Genomic DNA, 21388 nt, shown 5'->3' on the forward strand with positions numbered 1-21388 from the left:
TGTGGCTGTTCTGCTTCCTGTTGAACAATAGTCTGAATGAGACCATTTCTAACTTGTGGCAGCTATTCTTTCTTTTTCAGACACAGTTGATAGTCAGGATGAACTGGTGCAGTACATAAACCATTTGCTGCAAAGCACAACCCCTGTGGCAAAGAGACTACCTCCGATATCCAAAAACCCAGAGATGCGTCGAGTGTTTGAGGCTCAGCATACCACACGGGACATTATATCAATGGTGGCCAAAGCAAGAGGACTGGAATTACCAAGTAATCAAATCATACTATTTGAAGAATGAGAGAGTTGCTCTACGTTTGTCAATTTCAGTGGAGACCATAAACATTTGATGAAACTGGAAAATCCAGATTTTTAAGCAAAAGATGAAGCCAAAAGGTTCATCATTTAAATCAAAATAATGTTATTGCACAGAAATAACACAGTTACTAATACCTATCTAATATAGTCAGTTACATTCAAGAAAATTAAAGTTTAGTGAACACAACTGCATGTACTTTAAACCAAACTTTTTCAGATAAATTTCCTTCCACACACATTTGACTTCCATTCCAGAATACTCAAGTTATTCCACTTCCAAGAAATTGGGGAGTAACTGTCTGCCTGAGTGCTATACCAAAGATTTGTTTGAGAGTTGAGATTTGCTGGGCTTTCTACTTACCTATTTCCCTTCAAATCTCCTCCAACCTCCTTACGGTTTCAGACTTCTCGTTCAACACAAGCATCGTTCACGTCTTAAGCGTAACCACTACATCTGAGGTTCTGAAGTTCTTTAACTCTGAAGACTTGCCTGTCGGAACTCAGAGGTTGAACACTAGAATTTTAGCCACATTCCAGTTTGCTTAAACCAAAGTGTTTGAAAGAGATATGCCCTTCAATAATCATTTTGTTTACCGTTTGCTTTTCCATTGTTTATGTCCCAGGCAGCTTGGTACATGATCAGTCCTTGTAACAAGTTTTATTTATAAGACACCACCTTCTAAAGAAAACTAATTCTTAAGGAGACCATCACCTCAACATAATGTGTGCTTTTATTTTCTCAAGAGCACATCGCATATCAAGCACATTTATTTTGCAATTGTTTTTGTGAGATATTTGGAGAGGTTATTGTACAAAAGGTCTAATTTTAACCCTTCCTGCCAAGCAACTAAATTGGTCAATGTGCCTTATTCACACTGATCTCTCTCTCTCTCCCTTTACTTAGATTGTGATTGTAACCTGTGCTGAGTGATAGAGAAGGGAGTTCCATAAGGTGTAAGGTTGTAAGCTTGAGTGAGAGGATGAGTTAAGATTCCAGAGCCTTATGTTGTAAAGATTTTGTTGGTTTGCCACTTCCCACTACTCAATCAGACCCCTTCTCTTCACACAACTCTTTTATCCTATCTTTAACACACAAAGACACATGTAATACATATAGAGACGCACGCACACATAGAGAGATACACAGACACGTAACTGACATATGGATGCACTTATAGAGAGCAAGAGGCATGCACTCATTCGCAACAAGGAAGAGACATCCACACATGTGCGCATGCACACTCACACTGAGAAACAGAGACACCCACACCTGGTAGTGTCCTCCCATGTTTTTTTTCATGGTAATGGGTGGGATGAGCTGGAGTCAGGGCTGCTGACTGTAGAAACAGGCCTGGAGTGGAAGCGTAGGCTGGCAGATGCCAAGGAAGGCAGGTTAAAGGACACCTTCCCAGTTCTGTAGATGGAAGATCCCAGCCTCTTTCTGCACACACTCACATACACACATGTACACACACAGAGACAGACATGCACACATACCATATGTACATGTGTATACACATACACACACATACAGACACATGCACACATAATGACATATGCAGACACGTAAATGCACATACCAACACGCGTTTTGATGTGATTTGATTTATTATTATCACATAAAGCTATACAGTGAAAAGCATTGCTTCTTGCTTGCTGTACAGACAAAGCATATCGTACGTAGAGAAGGAAAGGAGAGGGTGCAGAATGTAGTTTACAGTCATAGCTAGAGTGTAGAGAAAGGTCAACATGTACATTTGTGCACACAGACACATATACAAACATGTAACACATACAGACACATGTCCACATGTACACACAGACATGCACACACTTAAACTCTGAATTACTCAACTTTATCCTGGGTTGGATATGATTCAGTTTTATTATAAATGAGTTAATTGTTAATTGATCCAAATCTAACATCTTGCGTCAGAAATAAAAACATAATAATAAAAACAGGAAATGCTGAATACACTCAGCCAGTCCAGGAGAGAGTTAACATTTTGAGTCCAATGTGACTCTTCAGAGATTCCAGCTCTCCACCATCCACAGGATTTTGCTCTTGTTTTATTGAGAAATGGGTGTGTATTGAAGCAGATACCAGCTCGGTGTAAACACTGCTTTGAAAATGTTGCCTAGTCCGATTTTCTGAATATTGACTCTGATTTTTCACACAGATCTCTCCATGTACTTACCTGTTAAAGTTCCAATTATTCAACAGAAAGCTTCTAATTTATTGAAAATACCAAAGTCACAGCCAGTGAAGGTGGGTGTTCGAAAGTGTTTAAAATGTTGTTTAATGTGTTTAAAAAAAAATAATTGGGCCAGATTTGATCCAGAATCTAAAGCACGCCATCAAATATTTACTGCCGCCTAGAATCATAGAATCATACAGCGCAGAAGAGGCCATTCAGCCCATTGAGTCTGCATCAATACATGAGAAACACCCAAACTCCCACCTAATCCCATCTACCAGCACTTGGCCCATATCCCTGAATGGCAAGTGTTCATCCAGGTACTTCTTAAAAGATTTGAGGCAATCCAAATCTTCCACCCTCCCAGGCAGCACATTCGAGACCGCCACCACCCTCTGGATAAAAAAGATTTTCCCCACATCACTCCTGGACCCCCTGCTCCTCACTTTGAATCCATGTCTCCACATGACTAACCCTTCAACTAAGGGGATCAGCTGCTCCTGTCCACCCTTTCCGTGTCTCTCATAATCTTGTACACCTCTATCAGGTCATCCCTCAGTCTTCTCTGCTCCAACAAAATCAACCCAAACCTACCCAACTTCTCTTCATAACTGAAAAGTTCCATCCCAGGCAGTGTCCTGATGAATCTCCTTTGCACTCCCTCTGGTGTAATCACATCCTTCCTATAATGTGGTGACTAGAACTACACAGTATTCCAGCTGTGGCCTCACCAAAGTTTTGCACAACTTCAACATGATTTCCTTGCTTTTGTGATCTGTGTCTCTATTGATAAAGAGATATCTGTATGCCTTTTTCACCACCGTACCAACATGCCCTTCTGTCTTCTGAGATCTGTTTGTAATTTTTATTAATGATCTGGATGAGGGTGTAGTTGGGTGGATTAGTAAATTTGCTGATGACACCAAAGTCGGTGGTGTGGTAGATTGTGAGGAAGGGTGTCATAGTTTGCAGGAAGACTTAGACAGGTTGCAGAGCTGGGCCGAGAAGTGGCGGATGGAGTTTAATGCGGAGAAGTGTGAGGTAATTCGCTTTGGTAGGAATAACAGATGTGTCGAGTATAGGGCTAACGGGAGGACTCTGAATAGTGTGGATGAACAGAGAGATCTAGGTGTATGTGTACATAGATCCCTGAAAGTTGGGAATCAAGTAGATAAGGTTGTTAAGAAGGCATACGGTGTCTTGGCGTTTATTGGTAGGGGGATTGAATTTAGGAGTCGCAGCGTCATGTTGCAACTGTACACAACTCTGGTGCGGCCGCACTTGGAGTATTGTGTGCAGTTCTGGTCCCCACATTATAGGAAGGATGTGGAGGCTTTGGAGAGGGTGCAGAGGAGGTTTACCAGGATGTTGCCTGGTATGGAGGGGAGGTCCTATGAGGAGAGACTGAGGGATTTGGGGTTGTTTTCGCTAGAAAGAAGGCGGCTAAGAGGGGATCTTATTGAAACATATAAGATGATTAGAGGTTTAGATAGGGTGGACAGTGATAGCCTTTTTCCTCGGATGGAGAAAGCTAGCACGAGGGGGCATGGCTTTAAATTAAGGGGGGGGTAGTTATAGGACGGATGTCAGGGGTAGGTTCTTTACCCAGAGGGTGGTGAGGGATTGGAATGCCCTGCCTGCTGCAGTTGTAAATGCGCCTAGTTTGGGGGCGTTTAAGAGATCCGTGGATAGGTTTATGGATGAAAAGGGATTGGTTTAGGTTAGAGGGTCATTGTTTTTTAACTGGCCGGCGCAACATCGTAGGCCGAAGGGCCTGTTCTGCGCTGTAATGTTCTATGTTCTATGTATCTGTGGACAAACATGCCAAGGTCCCTTTGTTTGATCGGCCAGGATTGTGGAATCCGGGATGTGCAGGTTAAAACAGTTAGAAACACGTCTGCATTTGGTAGATTCATTTGGATAGCTATCCTTTTGGAGAAATAAAGTACCCCATTGGATCTGGTCCCAGGATACTTTTGGGGATAGCCTCAGGTGCCTTTTGGGGGTGGTAATGGGCCCTTTGAAATTGCTTAAAGTAATTGTGCGTAAAAAAAAAAATTGCATAAACTCATTACTGTCTAACTCATTGGAACTGTCAACAGACCTGTCAAAATTAACTGCCAAAGTTGTCAGAAGCACCTGTCAAAGGGAGGTGTCAAAGCATTTAAAAGTCCTACCTTTTAAATCTTTGAAAAAAAATGTCAGGAATGCTTTTTAAAAAAAAGATTGCTTGCTATTTCACTCTCTGTTGACATAAGGCTGAAGGTTTCTGTTACTAGATTACTGTTGCACGACTGTCACAACTACCCATTATCAGGATAGGGTGCTTGCCATTTCAGAGTTTCATGGACAGCTACAAATGTTTATAGACTCTTTGATGAGGGATGTATTCCAATGATTGTTGTTATAAGGGATTATGAACTTGAATTATTGTTTATGAAACTTTATTTAATGGAAGGGATATAAATGTGGTAAATAGGTGATGAATGCAAGTGATTTTTTTCAACATAATAAATAGATACTTAGAATCTGATTTGATTTTAGAGTCATACACTACAGAAGCGACCCTTCAGCCCATCAAGTCTGCACCGACAAAACTACACAAAATCTCCACTAATCTTGCTCTCTAGCGCTTGGCCCATAACTTTGAATGTCATAATATTTGAAGTGGCCATCCATGTATTTATTAAAGGTTGTGAGGGTTTTTTGCCTCTATTACACTCCCAGACAGTGCATTCCAGACTCCTACCACCGTCTAGATGTAAACATTTTCTTCAAATTCCCTCTAACCTTCTGCCTTCACCTTAAAATTATGCCCCCTCATTATTCACCCTTCAACTAAGGGGAACAGCTACTCCTTAAGCACTCTGGCCATTCCCCTCATAATCTTATACACCTCAATCAGGTTCCTCCATCAGCCTTCTCTGCTCTAAAGAAAACAATCCAAGCCTATCCAATCTCTCTCCATAGCTCTCATATTCCATTCCAGATAATATCCTGGTGAGTCTCCTCTTCTGTGCAATCACATCCTTCTTATAGTGAGGTGACTGGAGGTGCACACAGTATTCCAGCTGTGGGTTCACCAAAATTTTGCACAGCGCCAATATAACCTTGCTCTTATAATCTATGCTATGACTGATAAAGGCAAGAGTCCCATACGCTTTCTTAACTACACTGTTAACCTGTTCTGCCATCTTCAGGGATCTGTGGACAAGCACCCTTAGATCCCTCTGTAACTCTGAGCTTCATAGTGTCCTGTCACCCACTGACAGAGTGGAGTTGGAGGGAAAGAGGCAGAGAGACTGACGAAGGGAACCATTATATTTGTTGAGCGAGCATTCGGAGAACGGGAAAAATAGCTGTGGCATAGAGTAGAAAATCCTACATCAAGGCATAAAATATATCTCTCCCATTAAAATCACAATCTTTAAAGTTACCTTTTGGGTAAAATAGTGAAATTCAAAACACTTGTGGGTACTCCCGTTTCCTCTCTCAATCCAAAGATAGGTGGGTTAGGTTGATTGACCATGTTAAATTGCCCCTGAGTGTCAGGGGGATGAGCAGGATAAGTATATGGGGTTATGGAGATAGAGCCCAGCTGGGAGTATGGTCAGTGCAGGCTTGATGGGCCGAATGGCCTCCTTCTGCACTGTCGGGATTCTGTGGCTTGCACAAGAAAACAATTGTATTTCTTCTTTGAAAAAGTTGGATCATCGAGTGGATCTCAGCTTGCCCAAGGATTCTCATGGTGAGATTGACGCTGCGTCGTTAGTTGAACAACTGAAAGAATGCCACACACTCCAAGACCAGGCCGACATTTTATACATTCTGTCCGTCATTAAGTAAGTGAAATTCTGAAAAGTTTCAATCTATAAAACTGTGGGTTTTTTTAATTCAATATTAACTTCCATTTGGGATCTTTGTGTGCTAATAATTTAATGATGAATTGATGTGAAGTCTTCCTTTATTACCTCTCTGAAAAAAAACGACACAAACATTCTTGGGTTTTTCTGAACTTTCTGAGGAGAGTTATCAAACAAATGTGGCACTGAGCCACTAGAGGAGACACTGTTAATTGCAAAAATTGAAACGCTTGCAAACAAATGGCGAGAAAAATAAAAATGTTTGCCTCTCTGCAACAAGTAAGAAGCCTCACAACACCTTCTCATCTCTGTAACAACTACAACTATGTTGAATTTGACCATATGGAGTTCGGTTATGAGTGGTGTGCCTCAGGGATCTGTTTTGGGGCCACTGCTGTTTGCAATTTTTATTAATGATCTGGATGAGGGTATAGTTGGGTGGATTAGCAAATTTGCTGATGACACCAAAGTCGGAGGTGTGGTAGATAGTGAGGAAGGGTGTCTTAGTCTACAGGGAGACTTGGCTAAGTTGCAGAGCTGGGCCGAGAGGTGGCGGATGGAGTTTAATGCGGAAAAGTGTGAGGTAATTCACTTTGGCAGGAATAACAGATGTGTAGAGTGTAGGGCTAACGGTAGGACTCTGAATAGTGTGGATGAACAGAGGGATCTAGGTGTATGTGTACATAGATCCCTGAAAGTTGGGAATCAAGTAGATAGGGTTGTTAGGAAGGCATACGGTGTCTTGGCGTTTATTGGTAGGGGGATTGAATTTAGGAGCCGCAGTGTCATGTTGCAACTGTACAAAACTCTGGTGCGGCCGCACTTGGAGTATTGTGTGCAGTTCTGGTCCCCACATTATAGGAAGGATGTGGAGGCTTTGGAGAGGGTGCAGAGGAGGTTTACCAGGATGTTGCCTGGTATGGAGGGGAGGTCCTATGAGGAGAGACTGAGGGATTTGAGGTTGTTTTCGTTAGAAAGAAGGCGGCTACGAGGGGACCTTTTTGAAACATATAAGATGATTAGAGGTTTAGATAGGGTGGACAGTGATAGCCTTTTTCCTCGGATGGAGAAAGCTAGCACGAGGGGGCATAGCTTTAAATTAAGGGGTGGTAGTTATAGGACGGATGTCAGGGGTAGGTTCTTTACCCAGAGGGTGGTGAGGGATTGGAATGCCCTGCCTGCTGCAGTTGTAAATGCGCCTAGTTTGGGGGCGTTTAAGAGATCCATGGATAGGTTTATGGATGATAAGGGTTTGGTTTAGGTTAGAGGGTCATTGCTTTTTAACTGGTCGGCGCAACATCGTGGGCCGAAGGGCCTGTTCTGCGCTGTAACGTTCTATGTTCTATGTTCTGATGGGTTTTGGATGAGTGTATGCTCCAGTCTGTGGATCGGGGCTTCAACCCACGAGCTTCGGATTCAGGTGAGAGCAACATGGATCCGATAACATTTGCACCATTTGTCACAGTAAGAGGTAGCTACGTTGATATGAATCCGCTTGCCTGCGCCAGGAAATGCTTCAGGCTTCTTTCTGATCTCAGCCACCCGCCATCATTTATTAAAACTTTCAAATAAAATGTTACATTTAAATAAATTGATGCAGATTCTCGCTGCGCTTTTTGTTCCATTCTACCTAAACCTTTAAAAGTGAAAATCAGATTGAAGCAGCAATAGAGGAGGCTATTTGCACTGTTAGTATAAAAGATATTTCTATATTTCAGCTACGGATGGAAAGATGATGGAGCTATTCTCCATTGCCAAGTTAAAATTGAAGGATTTTTTTTAAAATCAACCCTGCCCTGGTTTATATACAGTGGAAATCCGAGCCGCATGACGGAGAACTGAACTAAGCAAATCCTGGGTTGCGTGTCAAAGTGAGCTGGGATTTGTTTGGATTACATTGTCCTCAGCACCGATTTATATTGGCCAATCCTCTAAAGCTCCCATACCTCGCCCATTTGTTTGCTGTTTGAGATTATTCTAGCTATTTCTCAGTGGTGTCACATCAGAAACTGCCGTTGCTCACGTGTCTTTCACAAGCGTCTTGTCTGCGGTAATGGAAAATAACATTGTGAGAAACAATCTGTCAGTGTCCCTTTGGAGTCTATAACTTCAAACCAAATTACCACTCGCAGGTAGGAGATCCCTCTAGCCCTGTCTGCCACTGAGGAGCAGGGAAATAGTGACTGGGAGAATGAATCATCGCAAGCGGTTTATGATCCGTGGCTAATTCAAACTCAATGATAAACAAATGTGCATGGAATCTTTCAAATGTACACACCAATCCTTTTTCTCCATCTGAGAACATCTCCTATCCACATCTGTCGGAAATCTGCTCATGTCAGCAATGATTCTCTGGCCTTCAGCATATCCTTACATGAACACTGCTGCTAATCCTCCTGGTCCAGTATCTGCTGCGATCTCTGTTGGTGCTCCTGGATCGTGGGATCCCAGGGCTCGAGTGATGTCTAAGCTGTCCCTCAAAGCTCTGAAGGCGGCTTTCTGTTCGTCACATTGGAACCGTTCGTTCTTTCCAGCCAGTTTCCTGAGTGGATCATTCAGGGATGTTGAAGGCTGGGATACGCCTTACATAATAGTTCACAAATCCCGCAAACCTTCTCACTTAGCTGGGAGTTTGTGGCTCACGTCCCTCTCTCGTGTTTTCAGCTGGCTTGATTCCAGCGCTCCCGAGTTTGTGTCCCGTGAACATTGGCGCTGTCGCTCCCAGCAAGCACTTCTGTGTGGAGCTTGCACATTCTCCTCGTGTCTGCGTGGGTTTCCTCCGGGTACTCCGGTTTCCTCCCCACAGTCCAAAGATGTGCAGGTTAGGTTGATTGGCCGTGCTAAAATTGTCCCTTAGTGTCCTGGGATGTGTAGATTAGTGGGTAAATGTCTAGGGTAAATGGGGATAGGGCCTGGGTGGGATTGTAGTCGATGCAGACTCGATGGGCCGAAGGGCCTCTTTCTGCACTGTAGGGTTTCTATGTTCTATGCTCTCCATTTGCTCTTAAGTCCTATTGACTGCAATCAGCCAATACTAATCTCAGCCATCTCATTATGTTCCTCTCAATTGGCTCCACGATTAATGTCTTCTGAGATATTGGCCATTCCTGGAATCCCTTGCATCACCATGTGGATTTTGTGTTAGGAAATCTCCGGTATCACATTGATGCCCAATAGCAATCTCTGGTTTCAGTCCATAAATGAGTGACGATCATTGCCAGCTTCCTCGAAAACAGGGTGAGGCTTCAGCTGGTGGTGGTGCCCCTTCCAGTCTGATTTGGAAAAATGCCTGGCTTGTTGACGTTTCTTGAAAGATTTCGTCCACGCTGGCGATGTTCTCTCACTAACGCCTGTCACCTATTGACATGGAGTCTGACCGCACCATTTGGTTCAGGCGTGACCACACCCGGGCTCACCCACAGTGCAGGTCCATCAACTGTCTCCATGACGTCTTAGCCCATCAGATCCTTGATCTTTGCCTCAACTTTTCCTTAGAACAAAAGGTATTCTTTCCACAGGCTAAGCCCCAGGCTTCACATCAGTGGTTCGTCTCACTTGGTGTTTGTGTAACTTCCCAACTCCGTCAATCCCTGATCCAAACACACCCCTCTAAACTTTGCATAGGATTTCGCAGAATTCATTTTCAATCGACGTGTAATCTCCTCTTCTCCCCACCCCACCCCCACTCCAGTTTCTCCCACGGTGCAGTGTTGATGACATTACTGTTGCCGCCTGAGTCTACAGTCATGCTCACTGTAGGCCTCAGGCCTCTCTTATCCTTGGCTCCTCACCACTGAGAGCCAGGACTGTTGTCATGCCACCATGACAGTGACCCCTGACCCTTCACACTCCGCCCACCGATCTCTTCCGCCTGCTGTTCAGTCAGATTGCCAAAATCACGTCATACCTTTTTTCTAAATCTGTTCATGGGATGTGGGTGTCACAAGTTAGGCCAGCATTTATTACCCACCTCTGACAAGATTTTTGTTAAAATTTTGCCTCTGGAGTCACATGTAGGCCACACCAAGTAAAGATGGCAGATTTCCTTTCCTAATGAACATTAGTGAACCAGGGTGGGTTTTTGCAACAATCGACAATGGTTTCATGGACGTCATTAAACTTTTAATTCCAGATTTTTGTTGAATTTAGATTCCACCATCTGCCTGGTGGGATCAAGCCTGGGTCCCCAGAGCTTTACCCTGGGTCTCTGCATTGCCAGTCACATGACAATGCCATCTCGCTACTGCCCTGTTTGGTTTTAGACTTGACACAGGCTAGGAACTCTGATGGTGCCGTGGTGATTTATTCTCAAACCTGTGACGAGAGTTTTGGTGTCGAAATGAGTGGTTACGGTTTTCACTAAAGCTTCCCCCTGTGTCCCCCTCTGACCCAGGGGCCCTGACTGGGACACCAATATCGGGGGACAGAATTGTGCGACGGTGCAAAGTCTGATGACCGAGCTGTACAGCAAGGCCGGCCAGAACCGCGACTGGGGATTAATCCGTTACATCTCGGGCATGCTGAGAAAAAGGATTGTGAACCTTGCGGAGGTATGTTTAAATCAGCATTGGCGTGAATCACAGTGTAGACCACTGGCCTTTGAGTTTTGAGCGCTCAGGGTGATTAGTGCAACTTATTTAAATCCCTAAAGATTGAGCGCTGTCCAAACAGAGCAAAGTACTATCATAGTTTACGCACTCGCCATTGAACTCTACAATATATATTACAGCCCAAAATATGGCTAAGATCACCCACAATATGCTATGTGAGAGATTAAGTGAGGATATCTGAGTAAACCACTTTGCTTTTAATAGTAGTTGGAGCTGAGGCTATGAGTTGACCTCATTAAAACATAAGATACTGAGGGGGCTTGACGGGATAGATGCTGAGAGGTTGTTTCCCCTCGTGGGGGCATCCAGAACTAGGGGTCTCAGTTCAAAGTTCAGGGGTTTCCTATTTAAGATGGAGATGAAGATTTTTTTCTTGTCAGAGGGTGGTTAGTCCATAGGATTCTCTTCCCCAGAGAACAGGGGAAGCTGAGTCACAGAGGTTTACAGCATGGAAACAGGCCCTTTGGCCTAACTTGGCCATGACACCCAGTTTTTACCATTAAGCTAGTCCCTCACTTGGCCCCTATGCCTCTATACCCTTCTTACCCATTTTAAAGACAAAATCGTATCCACCTCTACGACTGCCTCTGGCAACTCGTTCCAGACACTCCACCCACTGTGTGAAAAAATTGCCCCTCTATACCATTTTGCTCCTCTCCCCTTGTACCTTAAACCTATGCTCTCCAGTTTTAGACTCCTCCTCCCTTTGGCAAAAGATATTGACTATCTACCTCATCAATGCCCCTCATTATTTTATAGATCTCTATAAGATCACTGCCTCGGGGTCCTTGTGCATGAGTCGCAAAAACCCAGCCTGCAGGTGCAGCAGGTGGTCAGGAAGGCGAATGGGATGCTGGCCTTCATTGCGAGGGGGATTGAATATAAAAGTAGGGAGGTCTTGCTGCGGCTGTATAGGGCATTGGTGAGGCCGCAGCTGGAGTACTGTGTGCAGTTTTGGGCGCCGCACCTGCGCAAAGATATTTTGGCCTTGGAGGGAGTGCAGAGGAGGTTTACTAGGCTGATGCCGGAGTTGAGGGGGTTGAGCTATGAGGAGAGGCTGAATAAACTAGGCTTGTACTCGTTAGAGTTTAGAAGAATGAGGGGAGATCTCATTGAGACATATAAGATGATGAATGGGATGGATAGGATAGAGGTGGAGAGGCTCTTCCCGCTCAGAAAGGACAGTAGGACTAGGGGGCACAGCCTCAAGATAAAGGGGGTGCGGTTTAGAACGGAGTTGAGGAGGAACTTCTTCACTCAAAGGGTGGTGAATCTCTGGAATTCTCTGCCCGTTGAAGTGGTGGAGGCTGCCTCGCTAAATATTTTTAAGACGCGGGTTGATGGGTTTTTGATAAGAGAGGGGATTAAGGGTTATGGGGAGAGGGCGGGAATATGGAACTGAGCCACGGCAGATCAGCCATGATCTTATTGAATGGCGGGGCAGGCTCGAAGGACTAGATGGCCTACTCCTGCTCCTATTTCTTATGTTCTTAAGTCTCCTACACTCCAGGGAGAAAAAGTCCCAGTCTATCCAGCCTCACCTTATAGTTAAAACTTATAGTGTCCCGATTACACCCAAGTGAATCTTTTCTGCACTCTTTCTAATTTAATAATATCCTTTCTATAGTAGGGTGATCAGAACTGTATTTCGAGTGTGCCCTTACCAATGTCTTGTACAACTTCAACTGAGTATATTCAAGGCGGAGTTGGACAGATTTCTGATTGACAGAGGGGTTGAGGGTTGTGGGGATCAGACAGGAAACTGGAGGTCAGACCACAATCAGATCAACCATGATCGTATTGAATAGGAGAGCAGCCTTGAGGGGCACAATGGCCTAATTCTGCTCTTATTTCTTACAATCCTTTCTGGATTGTCTAGCAAGTATGGAGAATTGTTTGAAATTGGGTTAGGTCTTTGGCTTTCAATATTGATGCGTCTTCCGGCCATTTGGAATTGTCTGATTCGTGCTTCTGTTTGATGTGTAGGCCTGTACCGCCCTGCTGTCGCATCAGAAGCAGTTGACTGTTGGTCTGCCCCCAGAGCCACGGGAACGAACCATCACAGCGTGAGTATTTGACACTTAATATAAGGAATAATAAGAAACTGCTTCCATCTGCAGTACCCAGAGAAAACAGAACTCGGGGGATGTGCGGAGAAACATTTATATGCAGAGAGTTGTAACACCTCATTGTAAACCTTGTGGAAATCTAGATACATTATATCTACTCGATTACCCTTGTCTACCCTCTCTGTTACCTCTGCAAACAATTCACTGAAATCTGTCGAGCAAGATTTTCCCTTTGGAAATCCATTCTGATTATTATTCTGGTCTCTAGGGTTGGAATTTTCCCATTTGGGATAAGGATCTGTTGCAGGGGTGGGAACGGGGAGTGGGTCTTGCTGTGAAGGTTGGCGGGAAACCACATCATACCTCCTGCCCCTGACCTTATTAATTAACCTGGTAGGGTTAGCACATATTCTGTGGTAGGGTGGGCACGGTGGCACAAATCCTGCCATCATACCTGGGTGCCATATTGAAAAGGTGCCATCACTGACCCACGCTGTTGAATGAAGAAAAAAGATGGATTTCCGGGAATGAGGCTGGAAGACGGATTTCCCTCGATGACACTGAATCTCCAGAACACATCTGTGACGTACAGGAGCTGGGACTCGCCTGCGGCTGCCTCCAGAGGTCAGGATGAAGACCGCCAGCAACTCTGGACCCCCGGATCACCGCCGCACAAGGATGGAGATGACGGGGGGGGGCATCTATGGGTTTCCCTTCAGTTTTAACCCACCTCTGGGGCAATGGGAGAATTCCACCCTACATGTTTACTTACTAATGGAGTATTGCACCAATGTCAAAGCGTGACATTTTCCAAAACTTTTCAAACGTTGCTCTATGAAGAGGTTATTACGAAAGCCCAGATGATCCTTACGGATTGCATTTATTTTCCAGACCTCTGCCGCCCAGTGAACTAGCACAGCTTATTTATGAAGCCAGCGGACAAGACATTAGCTTAGCGGTGCTCACCCAGGTAAGGTGGCAGATTTATCATCAGGAGGTTGTTTAATTATTACGCTGCTGTCTTTCTGAACTCTCTGTGTTGATATCAGGAGATCATGGTTTACCTTGCGATGTACATCAGGACCGAATCCAGCCTCTTTGCAGAAATGCTCAGGTTGAGAATTGGACTCATCATTCAAGTGATGGCAACTGAGCTTGCTTATGGTCTCAATTGTTCAGGTATGAAGGGAGAAGGTATTTGGTGGCCAGGGATTGGGTTTACTGGGGGATTTTCACAGTAACTTCATTGCAGTGTTAATGTAGACCTACTTGTGACACGAGTACAAGCCTAGTTTATTCAGCCTCTCCTCATAGTTCAACCCCCTCAACTCCGGTATCAGCCTAGTAAACCTCCTCTGCACTCCCTCCAAGGCCAAAATATGGATATTTTGGCCTTGGAGGGAGTGCAGAGGAGGTTTACTAGGCTGATACCGGAGTTGAGGGGGTTGAGCTATGAGGAGAGGCTGAATAAACTAGGCTTGTACTCGTTAGAGTTTAGAAGAATGAGGGGAGATCTCATTGAGACGTATAAGATGATGAATGGGATGGATAGGATAGAGGTGGAGAGGCTCTTCCCGCTCAGAAAGGACAGTAGGACTAGGGGGCACAGCCTCAAGATAAAGGGGGGGCGGTTTAGAACGGAGTTGAGGAGGAACTTCTTTACTCAAAGGGTGGTGAATATCTGGAATTCTCTGCCCGTTGAAGTGGTGGAGGCTGCCTCGCTAAATATTTTTAAGACGCGGGTTGATGGGTTTTTGATAAGAGAGGGGATTAAGGGTTATGGGGAGAGGGCGGGAAAGTGGAACTGAGACACGACAGATCAGCCATGATCTTATTGAATGGCGGGGCAGGCTCGAAGGGCTAGATGGCCTACTCCTGCTCCTATTTCTTATGTTCTTATGTAAATTAATAAAGTTACTGCTCTTTCTGCTAACTTTTTATTATCCAATTTATCTGTAATTTTTCTGGGAAGTGATCTAATCATCTGTGCAGCAAGCGTCAGCACTTTGCCCCTTTTTTGTGACCTGTCGCACAAAGTTGGTCAGTTTTAATCTCTGATCAATCCCACACCGTTATCAGCTCAGCAGGAAACAGATATTACTGCAACTCAAGTCGTTAGTATTTTGAACTTACCAGTGAACTCTGAGGCACACAAGATGATCAGAGGGATAGATGGGGTGGATAGTGAGAGCCTTTTTCCTGGGATGGTGACGGCCAACACAAGGGGACATAGATTTAAATTAAGGGGTGGTAATTATAGGACAGATATCAGAGGTAGGCTGTTTACTCAGAGGGTAGTAAGGGTGTGGAATGCCCTGCCTGCAGCAGTTGTGGACTCGCCAACTTTAAGAGCGTTCGAATGGTCAGTGGATAGGCATATGGATAACATTGGAATAGTTTAGGTTAGAGGGTCATTAGATTGGTTCCACTGGTCGGCGCAACATCGAGGGCCGAAGGGCCTGTACTGCGCTGTAATGTTCTAACTTATTTCTTGTGTCACATAGATGTTATTTGCGAGGGCATCTCGACTGAAACACTGGTTCATGGTGGCGTATAGTTTTGTTTTGGGATAGAGCGAGGAGTCATGTCAAACCCCCCCCTCCCACACAGTTAACCAGTGTAAAATTCTGCCCACTGTGTGAACAGTCTGTGTTTCTATTGTCCATTAAATGACATTCTGATTGTACAAACAGGGGAAGAAGCTTCCGAGCATTTGATGAATCTGAGCCCCTTCGATATGAAGAAACTTGTGCATCATATCTTAAGTGGCAAGGAGTTTGGAGTCGAAAAAAGTGGTCAGTGTTAACGTTGTTTTCTAATAGTAACTAAATCATTCTATACAGCAAAAACAAGATTTCTACATTATTACCTGTTGCTATAAATCGACTTTCACAAACCGTGTCTTTTCTGACATTGTCCAAGTTCTAAACCAGTCATGTTATTCTTTCATTCTGTTCAAGTTCACTGTTTACTCACTGAGTAAAGGTGAAATCCAAAGCCAGGCTTTACTTAACATACCTTCATTCACAAAACCCAGAGAATTTCCGAGACCATATGTACCGAGATTTCTCTGCTCATCTACACTACCAAGTATCCTACCATTAGCCCAGTACTCTGTATTCCTGTTACTCCTTCTAAAGTGAATCGCCTTACATTTTTCCGCATTAAACTCCATCTGCCACCTCTTAGCCCAGCTCTGCAGCTTATCTATGTCCCTCTGTAACCTGCAACATCCTTCCGCACTGTCCACACTCCACCGACTTTAGTGTCATCCGCAAATTTACTAACCCACCCTTCTATGCCTTCATCCAGATCATTTATAAAAATGACAAACAGCAGTGGCCCCAAAACAGGTCCTTGCGGTACACCACTGGTAACTGAACTCCAGGATGAACATTTCCCATCAACCACCACCCTCTGTCTTCCTTCAGCTAACCAATTTCAGATCCAAACCTCAAAATCACCCTCAATCCCATGCCTCCGTATTTTTTGCAATAGCCCACCATGGGAAACCTCATCAAATACGTTACTGACATCCATATACACCACGTGTTTAAAAGCAAGTTACCATTATTGTTTGGGCACTTTCTATTTTGAACTATACCAAAATTGTCATGTGTACTGCATGTTCTCTATTCCAGTGCAAGTGATTGATTCCGCTGCCGTTAGTCCTGTTATTTCTATCCACGAACTTGGCCACGCAGGGGCAACAAAGACCGAGAGAACTGGAATTAGCAAACTGAAGAGTGAAATGAAACAGGTACAGAAAGAGCTTTCCTAATGCTTCACTATTACCGTGCATCACTGATCAGGGACTTTCAGAACAAATGGTGTCATGTCACTGGGACATGGGTTCAAATCCCACCCCGACAACTGGCGAAATTTAAGCCCAATTGATAAATTTGCAATTATAAAACTAATGTCAGTAATGGTGGCCACAAAGCTATCATTGATTGTTGTAAAAACCCATCTGGTTCACTCATGCCCCTTAGGGAAGGACGTCTATGTCCTGGCTTACATCTGGCCTCACAACGTGATTGATTCCAAACTGTCCTCCGAAATGGCTGAGCAAGACTTTCAGTTCGAGGGCAATTAAGGATAGACATCAAAAGCTTGCCTCTCCAGCGATGCCCACACCCTGTGAAAGAGTAAAGAAAATCTTTTGTCTTCTAAATGCCTTCCAATGACAACAGTGGTTGTCAAATACTGTGGGCAGCTCCTTTTGAGTTTTATCTCTAAGTTTGGTGGTGGGCATAGAATGGGTTGGTTATAGGGAAATCTTGCCCTGTTCAGCTCAGTATCTATACATCTGTGCAGAGCAGTGGGCAGGAGATTGCCCTTATCTCATGGGCTGTGTTGTGGGAAATTACCACTTGGACTCAGACTTAAAGATTCAACGTGCAGTTTATTGAACAAAGCTTTGGGAGAAGCACTTCACATTCCACAGTGCTCAGAGTCAACTTCTCAATTTGGAGTTGCAGCTAGCTGATTTTTATACACTTTGAAAACATGAATAAGACTGTTTTTTATATTTTCTTTTCTCTAATAGTTCATTTTCACTGGAGGTTCATTAGCATCCAGCACGCATTCTACCAGATCAATGGTAGTCACTCCAGTGTGATACAGTATAAATCCTCAGACTGTGCAACATTCCTTCCAGTGTGGTATAAACTCAGCTTGTACAACACTCCAGTGTGATATAGTATATACTGACTGATAGTATATGTACACTCAGACTGGTACAGTACATACTCAGCAGTACAGTATATAATGAGGGGTACAGTATATACTGAGTGGTATAGTACATACTCTCAGACTGAGGGTTTATACTGTTCCACACTGAGATTGAAAGAAATAATCAGAAATAATCAGTGAATGTGACAGATTCCCCGAGCTGTCAGTGTGTAGTCACTGAGACCAGCTCCACGTAGCAATCTCATGGTTACACACATGTTCCTTCCTGTGTGGGAAGGATATCCACTTCCTGACTGATATCCACTTCCAGAGTAATCGTCAAATCTGGTAAATGTCTTTTGCCAGATTTACCAGAATGGCAGCATTTAAATAATGAAAACATTTGTTTTCAGCGCTCTTATTCTACATATTTTGCCTGTGCACTCTAAACTAAAATAATGGTGTCTTATGGAGATTAAAACACAATTTGAATGTTATATCATGAGCTGTTTATATATTAATTGATTGATTGAATGTTATGGTGTTGTAGTGTTATTGGACCAGTATTCCAGAGGCTCAGGCTAATGCTCTACAGCCTAACCAAAGTTTTATAAAGCTGCAACATGACACACTGACTCAATCCATTTGTACATCAGTGATGTTCAGAGTCCTGCTATTAATTTCTTATATCTTATAAGAAAGATGTGGAGGCATTGGAAAGGGTGCAGAGGAGATTGACCAGGATGTTGCCTGGTATGGTGGGAAGATCTTATGAGGAAAGGCTGAGGGACTTGAGGTTATTTTCGTTAGAGAGAAGAAGGTTAAGAGGTGACTTAATTGAGGCATACAAGATGATCAGAGGGTTAGATAGGGTGGACAGTGAGAGCCTTTTTCCTGGATGGTGATGGCTAACACAAGGGGACATAGCTTTAAATTGAGGGGTGGTAATTATAGGACAGATGTCAGAGGTAGGCTCTTTACTCAGAGGGTAGTAAGGGTGTGGAATGCCCTGCCTGCAGCAGTTGTGGACTCGCCAACTTTAAGGGTGTTCAAATGGTCAGTGGATAGGCATATGGATAACATTGGAATAGTTTAGGTTAGAGGGTCATTAGATTGGTTCCACTGGTCAGCGCAACATCGAGGGCCGAAGGGCCTGTACTGCGCTGTTATGTTCTATGTTCTCTATTAACTGTATATTTACCCTTAACATTTCATCTTAAGTCTCAAGTCATGGCAAGTTGGAAATTGTGGCTGGCTAGAATTTGGTCATTTCCTGCCTGATAAACAACTCCCTGAGGTATAGGTGTTTGGCTTTTCTTGCCGACTGAAATTGATGTGTTTCTGAAATGAATCCCTCCAGCGAATTGTCACTCGGCAGAGCTGAGGCGGTGAGTGCTAGGAACAAAAACAGAAAAATGCTGGAAAATCTCAGCAGGTCTGACAGCATCTGTGAAATGACATAGGAACCCACCTAGTTTGCTAATAATGCACACTTAAGTGACCCATTAACAAAGCAGTGTTTGTGAAAGAAATTTGCAAAGCTGTCTAACACTGAATAAACTATCGATAGGTCAGAGAGTAGTTAGCAATTCATTTCGTGGTGAGAAATACTTTCACCATAAATGGTTATTGTAGCAGAGATTCAGTTGTTGGTTATTCTGGTTATACCGCACATTTCAAACTATGATCTGGGTCCAATATTGATACATTTCATTTAATGGTTTGAGGAGCTTTCTGGAAAGTACAAGGATTTACAGCACATGCTGGAAAATCTCAGCAGGTCTACGGAGAGAGAATAGAACCAACGTTTGAAGGGTCATCCAGGCTATTATTCTCCCTCCACAGATGCTGTCAGACCTGCTGTGATTTTCCAGCATTTTTGTTTCGGATTCCAATTCCATCCGCAGTATTTTGCTTTTATCTGAGGATTTCCAGTGACGGGCCTTGCATTCTAACAGTCTAATTCCACAGCCCAGGGACTGTTTTCAAAGCAGTAAAGTGCATCGGAATGATCGCTTGCAGCTTTTAAATTGTCTGACATTTTAACCCTGTCCCCAATCAAAATGTTTGGATTTTTGAACATTGGCTGTGGTGAATAATAACACCACTGGCCAATTACAGAGTGACTTCATTCAAAGGACGCAGGTCTGACACTGTTTAAAGCTATGTCCCCTTGTGTTAGCCATCACCATCCGAGGAAAAAGGCTCTCACTATCCACCCTATCTAATCCTCTGATCATCTTGTATGCCTCAATTAAGTCCCCTCTTAACCTTCTTCTCTCTAACGAAAATAACCTCAAGTCCCTCAGCCTTTCCTCATAAGACCTTCCCACCATACCAGGCAACATCCTGGGAAACCTCCTCTGCACCCTTTCCAATGCTTCCACATCTTTCTTATAAGATATAAGAAATTAATAGCAGGACTCTGAACATCACTGATGTACAAATGGATTGAGTCAGTGTGTCATGTTGCAGCTTTATAAGACTTTGGTTAGGCTGTAGAGCATTAGCCTGAGCCTCTGGAATACTGGTCCAATAACACTACAACACCATAACATTCAATCAACAGTTGTTTGGTAATGCAGAACTGGAACTTGTTAATAAGAGAGGCATGTTGTTGAACGGTGGCACAGTGGTTGGCACTGCTGCCTCACAGTGCCAGGGACTCGGGTTCAATTTCCACCGTCGATGACTGTCTCTGTGGAGTTTGCATGTTCTCCCCATGTCTGCATGGGTTTCCTCTGGGTGCTGCGGTTTCCTCCCAAAGTCCAAAGATGTGCAGGTTAGGGGGATTGGCCATGCTAAGTTGCCCCTTAGTGTTCAACGACGTGTAGATTAGATGGACTAGCCATGTGAAATTACACGGATAGGACAGGGGGGCAAGGCCTGGGTAAGATGCTCTGTCAGAGAGTCAGTGCAGACTTGCAGGACCGAGTGGCTTTACTGCACTGTAAGGATTCTCTGAAAAGAAACTTTTCATCTGCACTCATTAGGGCAAATACGTGGATGTCAAACTTAAAAATATTGCAACGATTTATTTGCAGGACAAGAGGGTTTTCATCAACACTTCTCAGGAACGTTTAAATAGATATCGCTTGCACTTCTGTGCTGAAAGATGCCAGGTCATTCTGCGGTGTGAATCATTAACCAATCTAACTTCCCTGTGTCTCTCATAACTGTTCCAGATAACGTGCATTGATGTTGTAATCCAGAAACCACATAAATGGAGTTTATATTTTATAGATAGATGATGTTATGTTGCAATGCTGCATGTTTGACGAGTTGTGACTTTTGAAGCCCCCATCAGCCAATGGACTGAATGATGAATTTAACGAGATTCGCTGTTTGGCAGTGTAATGTTTGGAGGAGCTGGCTACCCTGATAGGTTAGACACATGGCTTAGCTTCAGCCTGACTGATCCTGCATTGCCCACTACTGGTCACATTCCTGGAGATTTCCTCACCTCTCCAGCCAGACAGCTTTTTGTTTTAACCTCCATCTCCAATATTATATGAAATAATAATCCAAAGTGTTCGAAGACAATGTCTCAAGACGATACTCTCAACAATGTCCTGGAAACCCAACACCTGAGAGCACCCAGAATAATCCTGGAGGGATCTCAAATTGTTTGCAGTCCAAAATTCAAAGTCGCCTCCGCAGGC

The 21388-nt window shown here is 43.9% G+C and overlaps 1 protein-coding gene across 2 annotated transcripts in view; it reads left to right on the plus strand.

Moving 5' to 3' along the window:
- The window catches only part of LOC145353387 (phosphorylase b kinase regulatory subunit alpha, liver isoform-like), a 78649-nt gene that overhangs the window by 47790 nt on the left and 9471 nt on the right, over positions 1-21388 (plus strand). For both annotated transcript variants that reach the window (XM_080204114.1, XM_080204115.1), the window contains exons 19-27: positions 81-266; positions 2493-2581; positions 6216-6352; positions 10767-10923; positions 12970-13049; positions 13944-14022; positions 14102-14231; positions 15746-15847; positions 16694-16812. In XM_080204114.1, coding sequence (XP_080060240.1) covers positions 81-266; positions 2493-2581; positions 6216-6352; positions 10767-10923; positions 12970-13049; positions 13944-14022; positions 14102-14231; positions 15746-15847; positions 16694-16812 — 1079 coding nt within the window. The remainder of the gene's footprint in view (positions 1-80; positions 267-2492; positions 2582-6215; positions 6353-10766; positions 10924-12969; positions 13050-13943; positions 14023-14101; positions 14232-15745; positions 15848-16693; positions 16813-21388) is intronic.

The sequence above is a fragment of the Carcharhinus amblyrhynchos genome, chromosome 15, assembly GCF_965287045.1.
Source record: "Carcharhinus amblyrhynchos chromosome 15, sCarAmb.v2.hapA, whole genome shotgun sequence".
Lineage (NCBI taxonomy): Eukaryota > Metazoa > Chordata > Chondrichthyes > Carcharhiniformes > Carcharhinidae > Carcharhinus > Carcharhinus amblyrhynchos.